Below are 22651 nucleotides of genomic sequence, written 5' to 3'. Positions count from 1 at the left end.
CTCTAGCAATTCGGCATATATTTCAAGTATCTCATTTGGCATTTGAAAGCCAACTTCGCCGGCGGAAATCAACAAAAGAGTTCAATCTTCTTCTTTATTTCCACCTCAATGAGTATGCCCAAAATTTGAATTATCTTAAAAGCACAACTTATGTGAACGTAATATTGATTTTAAGGGCTAGTACGTTTTATTACTTACTTAAATGACTTTTTTTCCATCCAAAGCCGACTAAAGTTATTAGGCTAAATTACTTTGTCATATCTTGTGTTTCACAACTGACGCGAGGGAATTCAATTTTTAAATTGCTTTCTACACCAGACATCTTTTTCAGGAATACTAACGTTCTGTTATCAAATTAAAGCATATGTAAGCACTTGTTTCCTTCACTTATAGGCTTCAAGTTTCAGATTCAGTTACAAATTCAGGGTCGGATCCAGGATTTTTATAAAACTAAGCAAAAAATTTTTTTCGAGATTACCGCCCAGAATGGGCGTTAAAGTAGGCCTAACGGGCGTATGTATCTAATAGTAACTAAATTTCTCACCGGGTTGAGCTCTGTTCAGGCCTTTTCCAGCGTTAAAAAGAAGAAGAAGTAACAAAATATATAAATAAGATATAAGAGTACAAGAAGTAACAAAATATATAAAAAGTATACAGCTAAAATATATAAAAACATATAAACCATGTCTAAACGAACCTTATCTCTTCGATCATTTGTTCAATTACAAAAAACGGTGTTGGGGACAAGGTTGATGGTTTACAATAAATAATAGTAAAAATAAACATCAAGTTTTTAAGTACAAAAAAAAAACTCAATCAGCAAGTGTGTTCGAAAAAGCCATTCGTCTCTTATTCCGTGCAGCAAACTCATCTATTATTTCATCGGAGTTCACAGTGATTGACCTGTTGAACATAATAACTGCTAGGCTGCTCAACCTTTCCTCTGACATCGTGTTTCGCATCCAAGTTTGTAAACGCCTTAGCCCAGAGATACTTCTCTCGCAAGTGCACGAGGTTACAGGAATTGTAGCCAGAATTCTCAAAACTTCATGGATCGATGGAAATGTTTGCCTACTTGTGCTTTTGATTAAAGAGGTAATATCTGTTGGTAGAGCACCTTGATAGTTTCTCCAAAATATCTCCCACATATCCAACTGGGCGTATATGTTACTTTGGGCCGGAATATCACTCGCAAACAATCGCACGAATTCTTTAACCTTAACCTTCCAGTTAGGTTCATCCGCTAATTCCTCCATTTTCCCTTCATCAGAAAATATATAATTAGGCATAATACCGAAACCACTAAAGATCGTAAGACTTGTGAATCGAATTTCTAACTGCTGAATGATGTGGTCTAAGAACGGTATGGCGAGAGCTCGTTTATAGTACTCCTTGGGACCATCCGAAACATAGTTTTCACGATAAATTTGAGTGCTGCAACGACGTTTGATTTTTTCTGCAACTTCAATCTCGTTGGCCAACTCCAATGCCTTTCCGTACCATTGATCGAAGTAAGTGTCCATGTGGGATCGTATAAACTTGATGGTTTGGTGGAGCAATGACACTTCTTCGGAAGCTTGTATCAGGTCTGTTGTACTGCTTTGTAGTTTTACTGTCAACCCTCTTGTGTATCCGAGTGTTTTCTGCACAATGACAAGAACGACAATGAATTCGAACTGTTGCATGATATAATAAAGAGGCCGAGCAGTATAGACGTTTCGTAAAAACTGTATTTTCGATCTTCATTTAATGTTATCTTCTCTAAGGTTAAAAATACTGCTGAAAACAAATCAACGAAAGAGTCGAGCGCATCCAACCTGCCAATCCATCTTGTTCGACAAACATTCAAAATAACCTTATGTTGTGCATCTGGACAAACTTTCGAAATTACTTCTTCTAGAACTTGTGATCTCACTGGAGATAGGTAAAAAAACAATGAAATTGCACCGAAGTCAGACATCATTGAATTCACCATCTGAAGTTTACATGCAGCAGCAATACATAAATTCAACATATGGGAGCGACAGTGAACGTATTTTGCTTTAGGAAACTTTTCCAAGATCCGGGTCGAAGCACCAGAACAAACACCCGCCATGGCTCCTACAAAAAAAGTCACCTTTGGTATACGACATGAACAGGGAGGGGAACCTAGAACGTGAAATTAAACAAGATTGAAAATTTTTACAACTAATAATCGGAGATAAAAGACTCTGTAATATACCTGCGCCATCATATCCCTGCCCTCTACATAAGTTCATATCGAGATTTACATCACGAATCGAATCAACAATCGTTTTTGATAAAGCTTCACCGGAGACACCATAACGACACTCCGCCATTGTCATGAAAACTTCTTTTATGTCACCACTAATGTTGACATACCTGAAGTAAACACCCTCTATATTAATTAATCAGTATATATCGATGTAGAGAATAACAAGAAGTAGGAAACTGGATTTGGAAAATTCACACAAATGTCGACGGTATGTTGCAAAAATTTTCAGAATAATTTGAATGTCGTAGTATTCCTTATTTGTTTTCAATATACGAATGGAAATGAGATAGCTTAGAATGGTTTCAACGATCTAATATACCTTGTAACTATGGGCATCTGTTCCTTGTTACTAACATCCGTAGCCTCGTCGGCTAGCACTGAGAAGTATTTGTTAGCTTTTATATCGTCGACGATCTGATGCTGGATATTTTTGGCTATCAAATAGATCAGTTCGTTTTGTACAGTTTTTGACAAGTAGGTTGCATTTTTAGCACACGTTGATAGGTGCTCTTTCAATATAGGACATTCTAGGTTAACAGCTAATTTAACAATCGCAAGGAAATTGCCACAATTTTTACCATCTTCATTTTTCGATCTGGCTTGGAACTCCGCTGTTGGATCAGTTTCATCTTTTCCACGGAGAGGTAATCCTTGCCTTGCAATCACTGTTATGATTTTAATAAGTGATGTCATTATCAAACGATTTTTAGCGATAGTGGCATTTTGAATCCCATCTAATTGTTGTGCTATGCCAGTGCCTCTGGTATATCTGAACATGAAACTATTAGCATCTGCCTGACATTGTCGATGGAATGGCGATTTTTCCCCATGAATTTTAAAGACTTTGGTAGCGTTTCTCCAGTCTTGAAATGGTTGCGTACATAACTGTGTCATTTTACCAATTTTCATCGCATTTTTAGAAAATATAACACAGTGAATGCAAAATGCACCTTTAAGAAGGTCAGAATAAACTAGCCAAGGAAAGCTTTCAAACCAAGCATACTTAAACTTTCTGTTTGTTTTGATGTCTTTCTCGAAGTTATGAGTTTGTGTGGGTTTCCATACCTTGTTCAGTAACTTATGTTTTTCATGATCATTCAAAGCATCTATTTTATTCACATAATGACCAATGTCCAACCTATCATATTGCACAGTATCTGCCACATCAACACTTTGTGTTATATCTCTATCTATGAGTACCACAGGTACTTCTGTATCCATTTCTAAGGCTGTTGGTGTATATGTAATAGCCATTTCTGAAGATATTGATCGACTTGATGATGGTGATGACTGCATCGATACAGAAGAAGTGATAGCATTAAAGGTCACTATAAAAAAAAGATGTGATATAGAAATACATATTTATAGAAAACCCAGTAGGGACCTAGTAAAACAATCATGAACGATAAAAAAAATCAGGTCTGTATTTAAAAAATATGTTGAACGTAACCAGACCAACCCATGTCTTTACTTTCTTTAAGATCCATCTCTGTGGATTTAGATGAAATTGCAGAGTTTGAAGATAATAATTGACTTGGTGGAGATTGCATTGATATGTCATCAGAAGAATTGAGGGTATCACAGATCTCTACGAAGATTTTGACAATACAAAACGATTGATACATGAAAAATGACTTTTTACACAAACTCAGATAATAATAAAAAAGTCTAAAAATAATCTGGATAAAAGATTATGCTCACCCATGTCTCTACCTTGCTTGAAGTATGCAGTGATTTTCGAACCAGGAAGTTTGTTCAGTACACATGGTGTTGAAATTGTATTGCCTTTTTTTAGTATTGTTATCACATTACTTCTTGGAATTTTACAGGTTCCTATCTCCATCACTGGACAAAAATGATTTGGTCGATCAAAAACCTTTGACTTGGTTCCCATCAATACATTGTGGCCTCCTTTTTTAAACCATAATACCTTCACAGGTACACCAGCAACACCTCTCCTGGGCTCAACAATTGTGTTGAATAAATTGTCCATTCGTTTATCTCCAAAGCTTTGATAGGTAATTTCAATAGGATGCTACAAAATTAAAAATATAGAGAATATATTTATATATATATATATATATAGAGTGACACAAATTTTAAAGGTATTGCCTGCATCACATATGATTTACTCCTGTCAGGAATCGAACCTGAACTATTTACGATATTGTATCATAAATATCATACCATTTGACCACAGGAGTTTAGACATTTAGTAAAAAAAATCAAATGTGCATATTCCATGAAAAACTCATCATACCTCAATAACATTGCAAATTGATAAAACGCACATAAACAATGACCAAATGAAGGAATTTGAAACATGCTTTGCTTCCTCAATTATGGCCAGTTCTCTTGACTTTGTCTTTGTGTACACGTCACAACCAACATCCGATAAACATTGCACAAAAATATTGTTAGGAGGTTGTTGGAGCATTGGATGTTCAGCATAATATGTTGCATTTTGATACATTTCCAAAGAGGTCAAAATTCTCAAAATTGAAGCTAGGGTTTCATCACCGATCAGCAACACAGAAATAGATCTGTAAAGACAGTTACCATCTCCACTGACACTGATGGGCATAACAAGAAAAAAATACATCAGATCGGAAGGCAGTTATAAAATAAAAAATATTAGTAAGATTACCATATTAAAACTTTAATGATAGGCTTATGAAAAAGCATGTACTATTATAGGTATACCTGACTGGCCTCAATGTTGAAAATGAAGCAGCACTTTTTCTAGCCATATTGTTATGTATAACGTATGCCAAGTCGTCTTGGCGGAGAACACCACGATGACTTGGTTTGAAAATTGATGGATACGTTTTCCATTCTTCATACAACTTTTGTTTCCATTCATCATTCTGGCTCAATATTTTATTGAAATCCATCTACTAGTGTATCCTTGCTATTATGTATAAAATAACAAATGAAGCACCATATGAACACTTGAGAATATTTTTGAGTGTATTCTACCTCAACTTTTCATTTGATGTATTTATTTGTGTGGTGGGGAGGTTTGAGTATAACAATAACACAAGACAAAGCAGTAGTTACACAAACTCATTTTTTCACAAAATATAGCACCAGAAATTTCATACAGAACAGAACCAGTGGAAAAACTTAGTTTGCACACATTCTCAACTAGTGGTGTTGTGAATAATAAATAAGTATCTCATTCAAGAGATATTTTTGCCGAGAGGAACCTAGCCTAGGTAACCTAGAATAATCTTCCCGAGTAAAAAACTAAATCTGATATTTTAGGTCAGGGAACTACATACAACTACACACTGGGTACTTAAAATTCATAAGAAATAGTGAAAAAGACATCCAGAAACCTCAAAGTACCACAGTACCTCCGTCCATCTTCGGTTGATTGCTTACATACACGAACAAAGTGGACTTATGTTTGCATTAATATTGTTAAGGTTGAGAAATTCTGTCTACCTTGCCTTTTTTTTGCTTATTTATTATTCAAAGTAGTTTTTCATCCCCGCATTCTCTCCATGCAAAAAAGCAAATATATCAACTTTGATACGCTTACTTGCTTATTTTTTAATAAGCGAGAAAGCAAAGTTGCTTTTTGTTTCGCTTGCTCAGAGTACTATCTATCTACTTTGTTTAGGAAACTGAATAAGCGCAATAAGCAAAAACACAACTTTCTTACCAGACTTCTTAAATAATGCAAGGAAAACTACACACGAGACGCGCGCGGGCTTTTTCTCTACGTTTTTGAAAGTAAGCGCGCGCTTATCTTGCTTATACCTCCATCCGACCCTGAAATTATAAAGCTTTTTACAGGAACAAAAGAGAATGCTCGTTAGGTTGGAAAGCTGAAGGCTTTACTTATATTGTACGTGCAAAAGAAATTGACAGTAACAGTGACTGGTATAAAGTATCCCGAACTCGTCAATCACCATGCACAGTAAAGAAATGAAAACTTTTCTATAAGCATAAATTTTCCGTTACTGCTGCTAGTAATTTGGATCAATTAGATGATAAAGTAGTCGAATATTTCCAGTAAGTAATAGCTCAAAACAACTTTGAATTCAAGAAGTTTAAATGACGATTAAAATATGTTAAATTTAACAAAACAAAAAAGCATTCCAATTCCGGCTAACTTCCTGCTGCAAAGTTAGTTGTGGCAACAGCAGTGGCAACCCTAACTTACTTACTGATTATTTTTTTATTTATTTATTTAGTGGTAAAAAGAATTCATTAGATGATTTTGAATGTAAGGTTTTATTGCGTTTTCCGCAGTTTTGTGTCTATAAATTCTTGTAGTCATAAGTTACGTATAATTAGGAATGTCTTTGGAGGAACAGTTGTGAAAAAAAAAAAAAAAAATTGAAACTTATTTACCGGATGGTCTTTTATCCGTTTAAACGTTTGCAAGACTGGTGTCTAGCTGTTTCAGTCGGGTGGAAAGTGGCAGTTGTCGAATACATTTATTAGAATAATAATAAGTATCGCTTCTTAGAAAGAGTTTGGATTAGGAAAGTGCAATAGGTAAGATTGTGGATGTATTCCATTTCTTGTAATACACATGGTTTTTTTATTACAATTTATAAGACACGGACGTCGCAACTGGGATATTGCCGGAACTAAGATTTTTAATTGCGTGAGTAAGAACTTGTCCCCTACTTTAACTGCAAAAAGATTCGCAATCAGAAGATTTGGCGCGCCTTGTGATTTTTGCGTTTTTTTGGTCATCTTTGCGAAATTGTATGTTTTTTGAAATTTTAAATTAGCAAAACGCGACAGCAGTTTCGTTTTATCTATTCAACTTGTCCTGAAATAAACAAAAAATTGCACAAGTACAGTGAAATCTCTCTAAAGCCAACACCATTGCTGCAAAAAAAGTGTCCGTCTTTTAGAGATGTCCGCTTTATAGAGATTGTATCCAAAAATCACTTTTAGAGCAAACGTCTTGGACTAAACCCTTTAGGGTCTATGGATCACAGGCGGCAGGTTTTCCGTATACCGTCGTTTTAATACTGTTTTCTTGTTCGTTCACTAAAGTCAAAAACAAAATTGCAGTGTTATGTTAAGCAGATATTGCAGGACCGTTCAATGATTAACAAGATTTATCCACTCGAGGTCAGCAATGGGGAGAACTATCTGAGACGACCATCAATGCTATAGCAAGTTTTCATCTTTTACTTTTCATCATCGGCGATAAAGCTCAAAGATCTAGCTTTCCCTATACAGCACTTACGATGGCAAAAACCGAAGAAAAACAAAAAAAGGACGTCAAATGTTTTTACCTTAGTGTATGTTAGCGAATTGTTTGTTGAAAAACAACTAGCTACGTTGAAATGAAATAAAGCAACCGGTCCTAATGGTATACCTCCGAATTTGGTAAAAGATGCTACTTCTAAAATCTCTGCTCCCCTGTCATTCGTCACTAAATTATCACTTAGAACCAGTTCAATTGGCAGTGACTGGAAGAAGGCGAAAATCTTGCCGCTTCACAAGAAAGTTGATGACCGATATCCATACTTTCAGTCTGTTCAAAGATTTTAGTGCGTGCTGTACTTCATCAACTAATCGATTTCCTCGAAAAAGAAGAACTTTACTTAAAAAAACAATATGGTTACAAATAACACAGATCCACCGAACATGCGACCATATTTCTTACTGACAGCATTTGGAAGTCTATTGACAAAGGTAAACTCGTAGGTGCTTTATTTGTCGATTTGTCAAAGTCACGGCATCTTGCTGGAGAAATTGAGATCTGTGTGGCATTAAAGGCATCGCTCTAGATTGGTGTAAGGACTATTTTTTTAATAGAAACCAATTTTTCAAGATCGATGGTGTTAAATCAGAATTAAATCATATAGTCTGTGGAGGACCCTAAGGGTCAATATTGGGGCCTATATTGTTCTTATTATATTTTAACGATTTTGCAGGTCACGTCCTGAATTTACATATTGTTCAGTTCGCTGATGATAGCCTTGATCAAATGCTGAATGAAGATCTTTCCAGTGTCCAGAATCAAGCTTCCAAGGTAACTTTGTCTACTGTTCCGAATTTGAGAAACGAAATAGAGAAGCGTTGTTGCTTCTACTTAAAAGGTGTTTAGATGGGAAAACCTGTGAAAATTTTCAGAATTACATTATTATGACTAACCATGGAAAGAATACAAGAAACAATAGTTATATGATAACTCAACCTATGGTAAAATTGGAATGACGAAAGCTCGTTTATATTTTTTCGGTCCAAAATTATATAATTCTCTTCCACTAGATATCAGGAAGTGTGACTCGTTTAGCCAGTTTAACGCCCTGTACAAGAAGCACTTCTCATAGTTAAAACATTTTTCTTTTTTCATACTTTTTTATTGTTTCCTGTCTGATCTCTTTCACTTCTTCATATTTTCCAGTTCTTCTATTTTTCTAGTTTTTCATTTTTTTCAAATTTTTCAATTGAATTTATACTTAGCTTCTTCTCTACCTTTAGAATTTTGTTTTACTTTTGAGGTTCAGAATACTCAAGATTTTTAAATTTTAACATTTTTAACTTTATAAATAAACTATAAATACATTGCGGGGTGGATGGAGAAAAGTATCAAATTGCCATAATCTATCATATCATGCTTTTCTTAAAATGCCTTGCATGCTAATTTTTTTTAACTTATTCTTAGAGGACATATATGAAAAACAATTTCCTTCTTAACTTTAATTTTTCACTTTTTAAATGTTTGTAATTTTTTTTAATTATTACTATATTATAATTTTCAAAATGTATTTGTTCTATAATAATAGTTTTTACGCTTTCGTTTTTGATGACTTCCCGCCACCCAAATTTTGACTGTTTTTCATTCAAAATTGTATTTTCTTTATAAATTTTTAATATTTTAACATCTTTTCTTAATTTTTCCAGTTTTTACTAAACAATTTCATCTAATATGTTTCATTTTTTAAAAAAAATATTATCGCTTGTTATATTTTTTACATATTATATATTTTTATTTTTTCGAATATTTATTTTTGTATATTTAAATATTAACGTATCACTATATTTTTTACATGCATATTTAAATATCGTGGAACATATTATGAATCAACAAATATGCTTTTTATTTCTTTTTGTACTTTTAGATATCATGGAAATTATTGAAAACGAGGATACAGTCGAGTTAAAAAGCCTCCTCTCAATCCACTCAAATATTGTCCACATGAGAGGTGAAAATCAAAATACACTATTGCTATGGGTAGCATACCACACCGACAATTCATCAATGGTGAAAATCTTTATCGAATATAGATGTGACGTTTGGGCGGTGGATAATTACAACATGAACGCTTATCATCACGCGGCAGCATCAGATCTTACACAATATTAGAAATGTTATGTCGTCATGATGTAACAAACATCAACCGTGGAGATGTTAACAACAGAACACCATTTCATTGGGCTGCATGTTATGGTAACATCTCATGTGTTGATGTTTTGTTACGTCACAATAATATTGATGTGGCGGATAAAGCTAATGATGGAGAAACTGAGTATGATATTGCTGGAAGTTGGAATAATAAAAAGGATGACTAAAGATTATGAAAAGTAAGTTTTTAATAATTATAAACGATAAATTATTTTGAAAGTAATATAGGAAAGGTATGTAACAAAAAAAATATAAACAATTATAAACTGTAAATATATAATAAATTATGGGAAGTAATTATAAAATATAAAATAAAGAAATAATTAAATTTAAATAGTGAAAGCAATTGCAATCTTGTACTTAGACTATCATGTATTAACATAGTTAGTGTGAGCGTGATAGTAAAATTAATATCCCTAATTATTGGATAACCGTAATGAAAGAAACCTAACACGTTATACCGTATCAATGTTACTTTTTAGGTCACGAAGAAAATCAGAAGATTGAACATTATTTGTTTCAACAAACTTATCAAAAAGATTTTGTGAGTTAAGGATGGCCATGGATTTAATAAAATTCTATTTTTCCGGTCTTTTTTTCTTGAAGGTTTTCTTGAAGGTTTTATAATTTATTTCATTATTTCTTTTTTAGATGAAAATGATCAAATATTTTATGCCACTTCTTACCATTTCAACGGGTTGAGATATAATTGAATATGCGTCACCATTTGAAATGAAATATTTACTACATATTTTTAGCCTAAAAACGAAATAATTTTTAGACTGGCTGAAAAATTTATAATTTTTTCCAAATTCGATGACATTTGTAGCACATACATTTTGTATAACATTCAATAGCTATATTAATACCTTTTTTTACGTTTTATCGTATAAGTGTTTTGCTTAATATACCGAAAAAATGACGAAACACTTGAGAGACTTCTAATGAAAAGGAGCAGTATTATATGAGTGACCTAGCAGAAATACTTTGGTGAATACAAGTGACCACATATTTTTAGGCAGTTTTTCTTTTAAAATTTCATTTATAGATTTTGAAAATGATAATAATTATTCCCTAATTATTCCAAGGACTTTAATAAAAAATAACGTCGCATCAAGACCATTACGTATTACGGCTCCGTTTTTAAAATACAAATATTTCTATTTAAATCTCCTGGAGAAAATTTTTTGATGTGGTGATACGAATTAATAATTCTCTGCAAACATAAAACCACCAATAGCTTGTTTTAATATGTTTTTCAAAAACATGTGACACATTCAACACAACATTACTCACACACGCGTTTTTATAACTCACACTGTGAGTGATTAAAATATACACAAATATGTATGTACACTAATTAGAACTTAATGTTAAATGAAAGGTTCATATTCAAATAATTAAAATGCCCCTTGACACCCCTGTCAATTCTTATAAGAGAAACGTAAAGGAATATCTTGAGATACACAATAAATGTTGCATTTGAAACTCAAACGATAAGATTTAACAGAAACAAGTTCCATTCCAATATCAAAGTAATATACTAATTCTTTATTGACTAAGGAAGAATCCAGAAGGGTCATTGATTGCGTTGAAGAAAGCACAACTGAACACTCAGGTAAACTTCATCACCCTCCATCTTTTTTAAAACGGAGTGACGTACATTACATTTTTAACACATCTGGATATATTTTGTCTACAAATTGTTTGTAGCAATTACATTTTAGCTGGATTGTGGTCTCAAGTTTCTATACGCCATGCGATTTGTTTCCTTTCTGATATTCAGGAGTCATGTGTTTTACAATGTTTTCTGGACTGAGTCCTTCCTGTGGTACCTTCACAGTACCAAGCTTTTATTTTATTTTTATTTTTATCTAGTTTTTAATCCGTGTATAATTTGAATTTATTTTTTTAATAATTTGTGAAACATAACTGTCATCATTCAACAAGAAAATTACATGTTAACTTATAAATATAAACATTTTTAAAACGTTCCTACACATAATGTTATATGCAGTTGCTGTGGCTTTTACTTGTTTTAGCTTGGTTCCTTTTATTTATTCTCTGCCCAATATCACTATGACGTACAATTATAACACTATACCAAAAGGGTTACTACTGGGGAAATCCACTTTAGCAAATTAAGAATAATTAATAATAATTATAAAAAATGCGATGTCCCTATAATACAATATTTTTTGTTTTTTGTATGAGTTAAATTTAATTTTCTCGATCTCGCTAACGCCTGTTAAAACTTTTATACAAGAATTGATTCACAGTAAGCCGCTTTTCAATTTAACCCATAAAACAAAAAGTTAACCCATAATCCAAACAAATCTAACAAATGCCTGCTAGCATCCAAAATTAGATATATTATAGGTGAAAATGTAGCGCAGGTTCTGAAATAAAGATTTAATCCAAATTATTTACACAAACTTTCGATGGCTTCTGCAAACATTTACCACGCGCAAAGCTTTTTGTTAGAAGTATATATAAATTTATATAAAGATATACATATTAAAAATAACAGAAAAATTTAATTCTAGACTGGAATAACGAAGACTGCAGATCGTTAGTGGTTAATTCAGCGTTAGTCAGAAAAACAATAAATATTATTGAAAATGCATGAAAACTTATTTGTTTTGTGAAGTGATCTCTTGTTTGTTTGGATAAATCTGTCTGTTAAAGCATATTAATTATTACTAATGAGGTAACAATCTATATTAAAGTGTTATTTTTCTATGAGCGAACGAAGGTTGGTGCGAGTATTATTAAGAAACTAGTCGTTAGCCCGTGGAAACATCCACGGGTTCGCCCGTCGCAGCTAAGCTACCATTTTGCGTGGCAGACAAACAGACGGACAGACAGACGTATACGGGCATTATAATATAGATATGTCACAGATTTTCAGTACAAACAATAAGATTTACAACATACACAGCAGGCTGGTTGGTTTTACCCACCGCTGTATTAATAGGGTTCTTTTCCAAGCTAATAATAATCAAAAAGTCATGTTGCATGCGACAATCATTTTAGAGGGTCCAGGCATTATGGATAAGGGGATAGTGTGTTGTTATTTTAAAGAGCGTGGAACAAAGACCTTATAAATAAAAAAAATATTAATCCTAACACAAAAAAATATATAAAAATAAAGAAAAAGCCACAATAAAAGTCATTTAGAAGAACAATTGGTCAAAAAGTACCTTCAAAAAGCTACTATTATAGAGATTAGACCGGGAACCCGGATTAAGCCAAAAGTAACTTTGTAACCCGGCGCTTACCGCCCAGGGGAACGCTTAATAAGAACCATTAACTTACCACACACCTCAGTGGGGCGCTTTAGTACAGGAAGCACTATATCGCGAATCGAGTGAGGGGAAATAGCAGCATTTTAGGGCTTCTAGCATGACATATAACATTTCCCCAACTTTAGCTAAAATAAAAACAGTTTACAACGTCTTGTTACACCATCGTAGTGCAGTCAACCAATTTTTTTATTTATTAGAATAAATTTATGTGAAAACATTTATCGTATAACTTAGCTTAATAAAGGTAAGTTGTGTTGCACAATAAGCATACTCTCATCACCCGAATAAACCCGTATTTTTGCGAAAGTCTGGAATTTTAGGAGAGAAAAGTAACGGAATGTTTCTTTCGGAATTACTACCAAATAAAAAAAATAGCAAAAAAAAAACAGTAAGATAAAAAAATGTTTAAAAAATGCAGTTCACTCGCTTTCTTTCAATCGCAATAACTTGGGGTTTATGTATTTTACGAAAAAGTCTTCAAATCATCGAAGCGATGGGCGTCACCTCTGGAGTTCTTTTCGAAGAAATTTACCATTAAGGGATCCTGTTGCTTATTTCCCAGTATTGACCAATATCTGGATTTATAATGGCAGGTTGGGTTGGTTGAATAACAGGTTCCGATGGCTTAATGGTGGATTCCGCTTCTTGAATGTCTAGTTCATCCGTTGCTTGAATGACAGCTTCAGCAAATTGTCTGATTGTTCTACTACTGTCTCACCCGTTTGATGATTTGTTGATTGTTTTGTTTCGATTCTCTTCAAATCGGGGGGTTACTTTCGGATGACTTCATTCAAAGTTTTTGCAAGGCGTTCTTCATTTAGTTTTTTTCTAAATTCTACCATAGCTTTACCAACCAAATCGTATATTTTATCAGATACAAGAAAATCTTCTGATCCATCCAAATTTGTTTGTAACATATAATGTTTTGAACTCTTTATCAGGATCTACATCGAGCATTTCCCATGCTTTTAAAAGCATGGACATCATTTCATCACGGGAAGGAGACAGTATTTTTTCGGGCTCTTCGTTAAGTTCTAAGAGCATTAAGTTCGTCTCAAAATCACGGTAATGATTTTTTTTAGAAAATGGTGACAGCTTGTGTCAATAACTTGAATATCACCAGCGATGCAGTCACCAGTAACAACAAGAACATACCCTTTCTTGAGAAGGGCTTGCCTGACTTCTGGCATCAAATACACGGAATAGTCATCTAACACATATATTATATACCCAACTACCCTGTTCGGTAGTTGTTTTATCATACCCAATATTTGTTCGATACGATGCGATCTTTTGTGAGCCCATTGGTAGTTTAAACCTTGTGGTTGATTTAGGTGTGTTCTTGTACCTTTTTCATTTAAATGCAAATTCCGGATTTTTGGATCGCGGGAGAATTGTGTGGAACATGTTGTTCTTTTCCTCGAAAGCATGTAATTTTCATTTAAAAAAGTTTGTTCAGATTTTAGGGAAAGTGTCTTTTGGCCTGCATTTTCGTTCCTGTGAAGTGGCATTTGGTCTCCATTTATTATGAGTGGATCTATCCCGTACGTGTCTAAAGGGTACTTTCTTATTGTCCAAATATTTTGTAAATAATATTTTATTCTGATGATGCGATCTTCCTGTTTGATAGCATAACGTTTATTTACCTTACGGAGACTTACATAATACTCTTCCATCCAATCTTTGATCCAATGGTCACTGAACTTTAGTTGCTCTTTTTTAGGAATTGCCTCTGGTTGCTGCTGAAAACAATTTGAATAAAATTGTTGACACTTCGATTAAAACATTTTCTTTGGAAGACGTCTCTTAAGAGCTCCTCTCACGTTGATAAACTAATAAAACATTGCCTCTCTAACTTCAGGGCCCTTGCATTTCCTCCCACCACCACTTTCACGAAACCTCTTTTTAGACGGTCCTTCATATGCTAAATATTCATTATTTTCTGAGCATTTTGCATAGCATCTCTTGGCAAACTTCAATGCCTTCACTGTAAACCTTTCTTACAGCAGCGGCAAGAAATCTTTGCTGTGGTCTTAATTGAACATGTTTCGTTTGAAGTCATAGCTATCTTTTCTTTCCTTCAAGTTCCTTTACCTCTTTATCATACTTTTCTTTATGCTTGCATACAAGTTCTCCCGGTTGTTTTTCCCCATCTAACGAATATTTTTTATTTATTCTTAAACATCTCATTTCACTGGAAGCAGCTATCTTGTAATGTTTTCTTTCAATGTTACACGATATTTTTATACACATCAAAAATTCGAAATTTAAAAACATTTTACATATCAGTAAATAATAAAAGCATTCAAACTGAATAAGACGGGTGGGAGTGTTAATAACAGGGGTTGGGGTTGGGAGTTTCTCTGAATAATAAGCGTCGGGGGACGCTTATTGGGGTGATAAGAGTAATACCGTTTGCAAAAAATTTTTAACGCAACTTCATTTAAATAAAAACTACATCCCAACGTCTTTTATTGCTAAATATTGATCGTTGTCTTTTCAATTCAATCTTATATCGAACTGGAGAAAACTTTAAAAGAATAGGAATTGATATGACTTGCTACATAGCTGACTTTAGGACGCTTTCTTAAAATCTACGTTTGTAGCCTAAATCATAAAGTGGTTGATATAAGATTTATATTGACTTGAAAGCGTGACAACAATTATATGTTAACCTGCAAAATGATGTAAAAAAAAATCAAATTACAAAGCTTTGCGTGGCAGGGTAGAGCTTGTCTGTTAAGTAAACAAAAATGTAAAGAAAAAAAAGCCCGAAGATTAGTTTCTTAAAAAAATACTCAAAAGTTAAAAATAAAGCAGACAGTTTAAGAACTTTCTTTTCTATGCGATTGTGTTGCTTTGATCTTCTTCCCAAACTTCAGACTGCTTAAACACTTTTTCTGGGCATAAGAGAAGAGTTAGTTAACATCATATGCAAAATAGGTATGAAAAGAAAAAACAACTGTGTAAAAATATATTCTTCATTGCTTCCTTAATCATGAGACTGCAGGAAAACTAAATATTCGTAGGTATGTAGAAGACGTTTATGTCTAAAAAATTTTAAGACAATGAAAATTAAATTCGTTCTCAATGCGTTGTTGATATTTTTAATTGTGTGCTAACAGAGTTCTTTCGTTTTACGCGCTTGTAAAGACACAAATCCATGAATGATCATGCGAAATCTATATGTATATATGTATATAAATTTAGTCAAGCTGGTTTTGATATCATTGTTAAACAAGTATAATATTAGCAGGCGATACAAGATTTTCAAACCTGTGGACAATACAGGACTTATTTTGTCGAAATCGATTTATTGAATTATACAAATTTGATCGTTTATTTTCGAGGAAATTGATTGGTCATTGTTTTCGAATTGAATTCAACAAGTTTATACAAAAAAGGGTAGACACTCAATTAATAAATTTGTCAGATTTGATAAATCAACAATATCATATTATAATTTCAAGAAAAAACATGAAAAAGGGGAAGAAAACAAAGAAACCTGTAACCTACTGTGGGTAGCGTCTAGTTGTACTGCAACGGCTAACTATGTTATGTCATTGGTTAATTTATCAGTTCAACTTGACTGTTCCGTGCAATGAACAACAATATTTTTTCATGCATCAACAAATATCTTTTATATACCTGATAGTAGCCTCACAAAGGTTCCTTTAGAAGTTATTTTACTCACCTAAAACGCCTATACTTTTTACGGTGTATGTGGTTTATCAGCACCCTCGTTGATAAAATTACAAAGGGCAGGATAAACGTTTTTTGTTGCTGGAGACTTCTGTAAAAAGGGACTCTAATGAAAGCACTATTTTGTGCAGTTCTAGCTTGATAGCTGTAGTACAAGTAAAAGTAGTTTTACGACTATTCCTAAAATGCAAGTATTTAAAAATAAGTATTTAGCTTCCTAGCTACATCAGTAAAGCTATTACGACAAGCCAGACCATCTGGTAGGGAAGACCAACAAAATGTAAGCAGTTTTAGTCATGGTCATGCACGGAATGTTCTGTTGTTGATTGACTTTAAATTGTGAGGCATTTATAAATTGCGGCCTTTGAGTTCAATTTCATATAAGATATAAGTAATCCTTCTCCTTACTTACTGTCAACAAGTTTGGCAGCAACGTGGACAAACAAAAACAAATTATTTTTAAAGATAAATTCACGTCGGCTGCAGCGACATTTAAGCACATTAAACGAGATAATATTACAAAGCTTCAAATTAACATAACAAAAGAATCTCGATTAACATTTTTTATGGCAGTCAATCTTCAGAGACAACAAGGAAACCGAGACTTGATAAGTTTTGCTCGATCAGTGTTTTTTTGTCTTGATGGTATCAAAAACACAGGTTGTGTTGTATCAAACCTAGGTTGGATGTTCGAGCTGAAGTCTATACACAAAACAAACACTATATACCCGCAGTCCACTAAATGTGCGCCCCTTGGGCGGGGCGCAATCATTGTGAAGTAAATCTCTGTTTAGATCAACTTGCCTCTGCTCTGCCACAATTGTAAATATTTGTTTGTTTCTACGATATCGAAAGTTAAGAAGTTTAGTGTTTATGCTAAGTAAACGTAGATGTAAAAAGCGACTACTTGAAGCTTCAGAACGACAATGACAAAACAAATAACGTTCAGAAAATGTAAACAACAATTTTCAAAAGCAAGAAAGAGAAACACAATTTAAAAATAGAACACTGAATATCAAAGTGCAAAAGTTTAAAAATCAGAAAGAAAATGTCACTTGTTTAAAATGGCGTCAAAATTTTAAGCGTAAAAAAAGTTTGAAAGGCCATCCAGTACGCCACGTTTTTAAAAAAAAGAGCGTAGAAAAATATAACACTTAGAAAAAAAAGACAGTCATTAATTTAATTTCTCTATTTACCTTGTTTACTCTTATTCAATATTGACACTTCTTTTTCAGAAGTGTGATGCTCCAAATGTAGCCTCAGTATTTATTAACTGTTATGCACGAAGATTGTAAACACTATATGGATTTTGCTGAAGATTTGACGCAGAAAAAGGGTCGTCAATTATGTCACATAGAAAAGACAAATAGAAACTGAAAATCAAATCGAAACCACATTAAGACGCACAAAGTCAATGCAGTATTTACATATGTCAATGATGTCTGCTGCAAATCGTGTTTTGATTTTTAGTTACTCATTCTTTAAATTTCTACGAAATTTAGAATCTATGTAATATTTCGGCTTATAAGTCTATAAGGCTTATAAAGTAAATAAGAGGAGGAAGTTTAATATCCTTCGGAAGGGAATCCATCCTAACGGCTGGCTCATCCTTCTCTCCGACTGTAACTGTGTGATACGTATATCATTTTCCTAACTTGCTTGCCTGCCGCACAAGACGGTTTGCGGTCAGTAGATCTTTCCAACTAAGCTGACAACACTACATTTAAAGTGCGCCTGAGTAAGAAACCTGAAATCTTACCATTTCAACCGAATGCGCTGCCACCACACCACCGCCGCCTAAAATTTCCCTTTTAACCCTATTTACTAACGAGGGTGTATAAAAGTGGCCGCGACAACATCAAATTCTTGACTCAATCTGTTGATGACGTCATTATTTATTGAACATTAATCAAAACCACGACAGTCAACTCCTTTAAAATGGAAAATGCTATATATTCTTATCCAACGTCATATGCGCGTGAAAATTTCACAAATTGTTTTAAATCCTAATATTTTGATCAAGTTTTACCATCTTTTTCTGCTTCCCCCGATTTTCCGATTATATTCTGATATATAAAATATATTTCAAGGTCTTGCAAGCACTCTTCCCTATCTTTACACAAACCTAGAAGATATGCTGTGTTATTAACAGAAAATAAAATTCCAAATATTTCCCAGAACGTACTTAGATTCGATTTAGAAATATATATATATATATATATATACTATATATTCCATGCCCTTAAAAAAAAGCTTCCGTCTGCAAGAAAATGATTATGCTAACTTATTTTTGTTGTCCCTTGCTACAATCGTGTCAAATCTTTATGGACGTCAAACACGTTAGGTCCTTCTTTGCAGTCTACGACAAAAAATCAACGACTCAAAAAAAACTTATAACATGACGTAAACGTCCTTAGAGCTTTTAAAATGGTTGTTTTTTTTGTGGCTTTTAGAAAAAACTATTCGGAGAAATATTCTTATTTGTAAAGCTCGCTAGTGTAAATAAAATAAGAGTTATGCACGAATTTTCTCTCTATTCTCTAGAAGTGTTACTTGTTTATACGTAAAACGCTACCATTATGTTGCTATGAAGTTAAAAGTTACACCACGCTGTAAACAAACGGTCGTTAAGGCTTGAAAATAGCTATCAGTTGAAATGATACTACGTGGAACATTTTGAAAGTGATAGTTTATGAAATTTGATTAGCCTAAGTGCAATAGCAAAAAAATAACATGAGATATCTACAGAAAAAGTAAACAACCCGGGACAATTGGAAATAAAGATGCTGAGCAATGCAATTTTATCTACAGAAATAAAAGCAAACACGTTTATTGATTGTCATAACAAACTCTCTTTGTGTGTATAAAGAAAGCATAGTGTGCATCAATCTAATGTGGGTTTGGCAGTCATGTGGCTTTTGTTGCAACATAGGAGAATATAAATAGAGAAGTAAGAAGCAGTGGTTTTATTCTCACGCCGTTTTATGCAGATAGGACATAGCTTGACATCGTAAGTTTATTGATTGTTAATCTTTTTCAAGAGAGACATACAGGTTTTCAATATATGTCGAGAAACTTGGACGGTGTCATGGAGGTGAAAGACAAAAAAATTAACTTCATATAACATTATATACATTTTTTGCAAGCATTTCAACGTTTTGCTTTTTTGTTTAAGAAATTTATACTTTTTAGTGCGAAATGTTCCAAGTCATTTTCTAAAGCACGACTTGTTTTCTTCTTAGATGAAGTTGATTCATTTGGTTTTGGTTTTTGGTTTCGTTGCCGTTCTATTTGCAGGTGAGTTACTCTATTTTAAATTTTATGCTTCGGTTGTCCTAGTATGTTGTGCCTGAATCAGTGATTAAAAAATAGACACAATTGTTCTCAAGGGTAAAAATTTGTTTGGAAATAAAACGAAAAATAATTTCCTTTGAACATAATGTTACATGAATTATTTTGTTTTTTCGCAATACAAGAAACAGCAGTCCAAGATGAAATTGCTGACAACGATGCATCCGAACCGATCAAAGAGGATGCTTTAGAAGAAGATACTACTGAAGATACTACTGAAGAAGAAAACCCTGCCGAGGATGACGACAATGAAGATCCCACGGATGATGATGAAGAAGATGAACCAAGTGAAGACGAGGAGGAGGAAACAGAAGAAGACGAGGAGGATGAAACAAATCCAAGTGACGGTGAGTAAATAATTTTTTAAAGTTATGTGGTAAGAAATTCCATTTCTATAATATTAAAGTTATAATACCGTGAGGATATTTTTTTTGCTAAATTGATAGTATTTTTTAAAAGACCTGTGTAACAAGATATTTTTACTACTAAAAAGATTGTTTTCCAAAATGCAGAACATATTTATGTGACTGGAAGCTCCAAAAAAGGAAAAATGCAGAACGAATGCCTAAATCTCTTGTGGGGTTTTGCAATTGTAACTTGACAAAGTAAATATGTAAAAAAAGAACAGTTTGCAGGAACCTCTACTTATCATCAACAAAATAAATTGCGGAATTTGTTTTTTTGACTTTCTCTCAAAATTGCAATTTTTGGAACATGTTTTTTAATAGTCTCCAAAATCCAAAAAAATAACTTATGTTTCACCAGATTTCCGCAAAAATTGCTTACTGCAAAGATATTGTGTTTACACATTACCAATCAATAAACAAATAGCGCGTCCCTGGATATATGTGTCTTTAGTGCTAGTGCTAGAGGTTCCACTTTTAAAAATTCGTATACAGTAATAATTTAGTTTTTAAATTTCTGAATATTTTAGATGAAGAAAATGACGCATCAGTACCAGCAGAAGACGAGAGCGAAGATCTATCCTCCACTGAAGCAGGTTTGTTTTTACAAAAATATCATAATTTTTATTTTTTGACTCATAAATTAACACTGACTGTAAGTTATTAAAATTCTTATTTATTTTTCAGATGCAAAGCCATTAAGAATTCTACTTGGAAGACGAAGATATCCTTACCGCCGTCGATCTGTGTTTCGCCGTCGATCTGTGTTCCGCCGTCGATCTGTGTTCCGCCGTCGTTCTATCTTCCGTCGTCGATCTATCTTCCGTCGACGATCGATTTACCGTCGACGATCGATTCACCGTCGCCGATCGATTTACCGTCGTCGATCTTTTATCCGCCGTATATTCCGCCGTCGATCTGCTTATCGTCGTCGATCTTCTTACCGCCGTCGATCTGCTTATCGTCGTCGATCTGCTTATCGCCGCCGAGCAATTAGCCGTTGGAGCATTGGCTAAATGATAGCATATGGCTTGAAAAACTACACTACTCTTTTGTATTTAAATTTTTGTGTAGCTATGAAAGAAAATGCGGACTCGCAATTCAGTTTGTGTTAATTGATAAAATTTAACCATAGCACAAACAACAACAACATAACATAACATATTAGCTGTAGTGTGTGTAAGGTAATGCAAACAAGCTTGTTGTTGTCTCTTACATTTCATTGTTTTTTTAGTACAAGAGATTTACGCCTTAATACAAGTCATTTTACTTGATAAAAAATATTTGTTTTAAACTTAGTTTGTTTCACTTCAAATTTCACATGAAATTAAAGCGTTATATTCATTACCCATATCAAGTATTCAAACTCTATAAGACACGGTGGTTGTGACGTAACACTTATTCGAGAGGCGCAATTGTATAGGGTGGAAAAAACAGGGGAAAGCAAAATTAAAACAACAGCGCTAAAAAATTAAACTATCATGAACTGGTTGCTATCCTTAAAAGACTTCACAGAGATCTCCTGTCATACATAATTCTTGTTATCACGCATTCTTGCCCGTCTGTAAGCATGAGGTAATGAAATTTATCCGGACGCACATTATACCGACGAATATAGATGCGATTATAATGGTGTTTTCAAGGTCAAAAAAAACTCCGCGTTTTTAAATTGGCTTACTGACAGACACCGTGAAAAATCCAGGGTTGTTTCTCCGTGACAACAAAGCCGATAGATTATATCAAATTTGGTATTTGTAGCATCAAGATTTCGTGCGCGGTTAACATTGTTACAAACAGATAGGCGGACAACGGCTATTGTTTAAGAGACTAGTCGTCACCCGTGGAAAAATTTACGGAGTCGTCCGTCATTAAACTACACTTTATTCCGTGTGCCAGTGGCATGACACTTTTCTTGCGCACAGACAGACAAAATACAGCTATTATTATATAGACTAGTCGTTAGCCCGTGGAAAAATCCACGGGGTGCCCGTCGCGTTCGCTCGTCCTTTAAATTTACCCGTCGTAACAAGGTGGATAAAAATATATCGCATTTGATATTCGTGCGCATTTTAAAAATTTCGTGTTTCCTTTACAAGATGCCGCTTTCGCGGACACACAGACAGACAGACGGAATACGGCTATTATTAAAGAGACTAGTCGGTGGCCCGTGGAAAAATCTGAATACGGCTATTATTTAAGAGACTAGCCGGAAAACGCCGGG

At 33.8% G+C, this 22651-nt stretch overlaps 3 protein-coding genes across 3 annotated transcripts; 1 reads left to right on the top strand and 2 right to left on the bottom strand.

The window, feature by feature from the left end:
• Positions 1 to 812: 812 nt before the first annotated feature.
• LOC130628700 (52 kDa repressor of the inhibitor of the protein kinase-like) lies at positions 813 to 2014 on the bottom strand. Its single transcript, XM_057441682.1, has 2 exons — positions 1778 to 2014; positions 813 to 1643 (listed from the first exon to the last, which is right to left on the bottom strand). Exons 1-2 carry the CDS (start codon positions 2012 to 2014, stop codon positions 813 to 815), a joined length of 1068 nt encoding a protein of 355 aa, XP_057297665.1.
• A 20-nt stretch (positions 2015 to 2034) lies between these two features.
• On the bottom strand, positions 2035 to 5769 carry LOC130629201 (zinc finger MYM-type protein 1-like). Its single transcript, XM_057442336.1, has 2 exons — positions 2595 to 5769; positions 2035 to 2382 (listed from the first exon to the last, which is right to left on the bottom strand). Exons 1-2 carry the CDS (start codon positions 3569 to 3571, stop codon positions 2043 to 2045), a joined length of 1317 nt encoding a protein of 438 aa, XP_057298319.1. The 5' UTR covers positions 3572 to 5769; the 3' UTR covers positions 2035 to 2042.
• Positions 5770 to 19580: 13811 nt separating this feature from the next.
• LOC130629039 (ATPase family AAA domain-containing protein 2-like) lies at positions 19581 to 21530 on the top strand. The gene is made up of 5 exons (XM_057442133.1): positions 19581 to 19685; positions 19918 to 19972; positions 20152 to 20373; positions 20961 to 21026; positions 21118 to 21530. Exons 2-5 carry the CDS (start codon positions 19918 to 19920, stop codon positions 21444 to 21446), a joined length of 672 nt encoding a protein of 223 aa, XP_057298116.1. The 5' UTR covers positions 19581 to 19685; the 3' UTR covers positions 21447 to 21530.
• The last annotated feature ends 1121 nt before the right edge of the window (positions 21531 to 22651 follow it).

Source organism: Hydractinia symbiolongicarpus, chromosome 15 (genome assembly GCF_029227915.1).
Source record: "Hydractinia symbiolongicarpus strain clone_291-10 chromosome 15, HSymV2.1, whole genome shotgun sequence".
Taxonomy (NCBI): domain Eukaryota; kingdom Metazoa; phylum Cnidaria; class Hydrozoa; order Anthoathecata; family Hydractiniidae; genus Hydractinia; species Hydractinia symbiolongicarpus.
The sequence above is the reverse complement of the archived record's forward strand: the minus strand, read 5'-3'. Positions and strand labels throughout refer to the sequence as shown.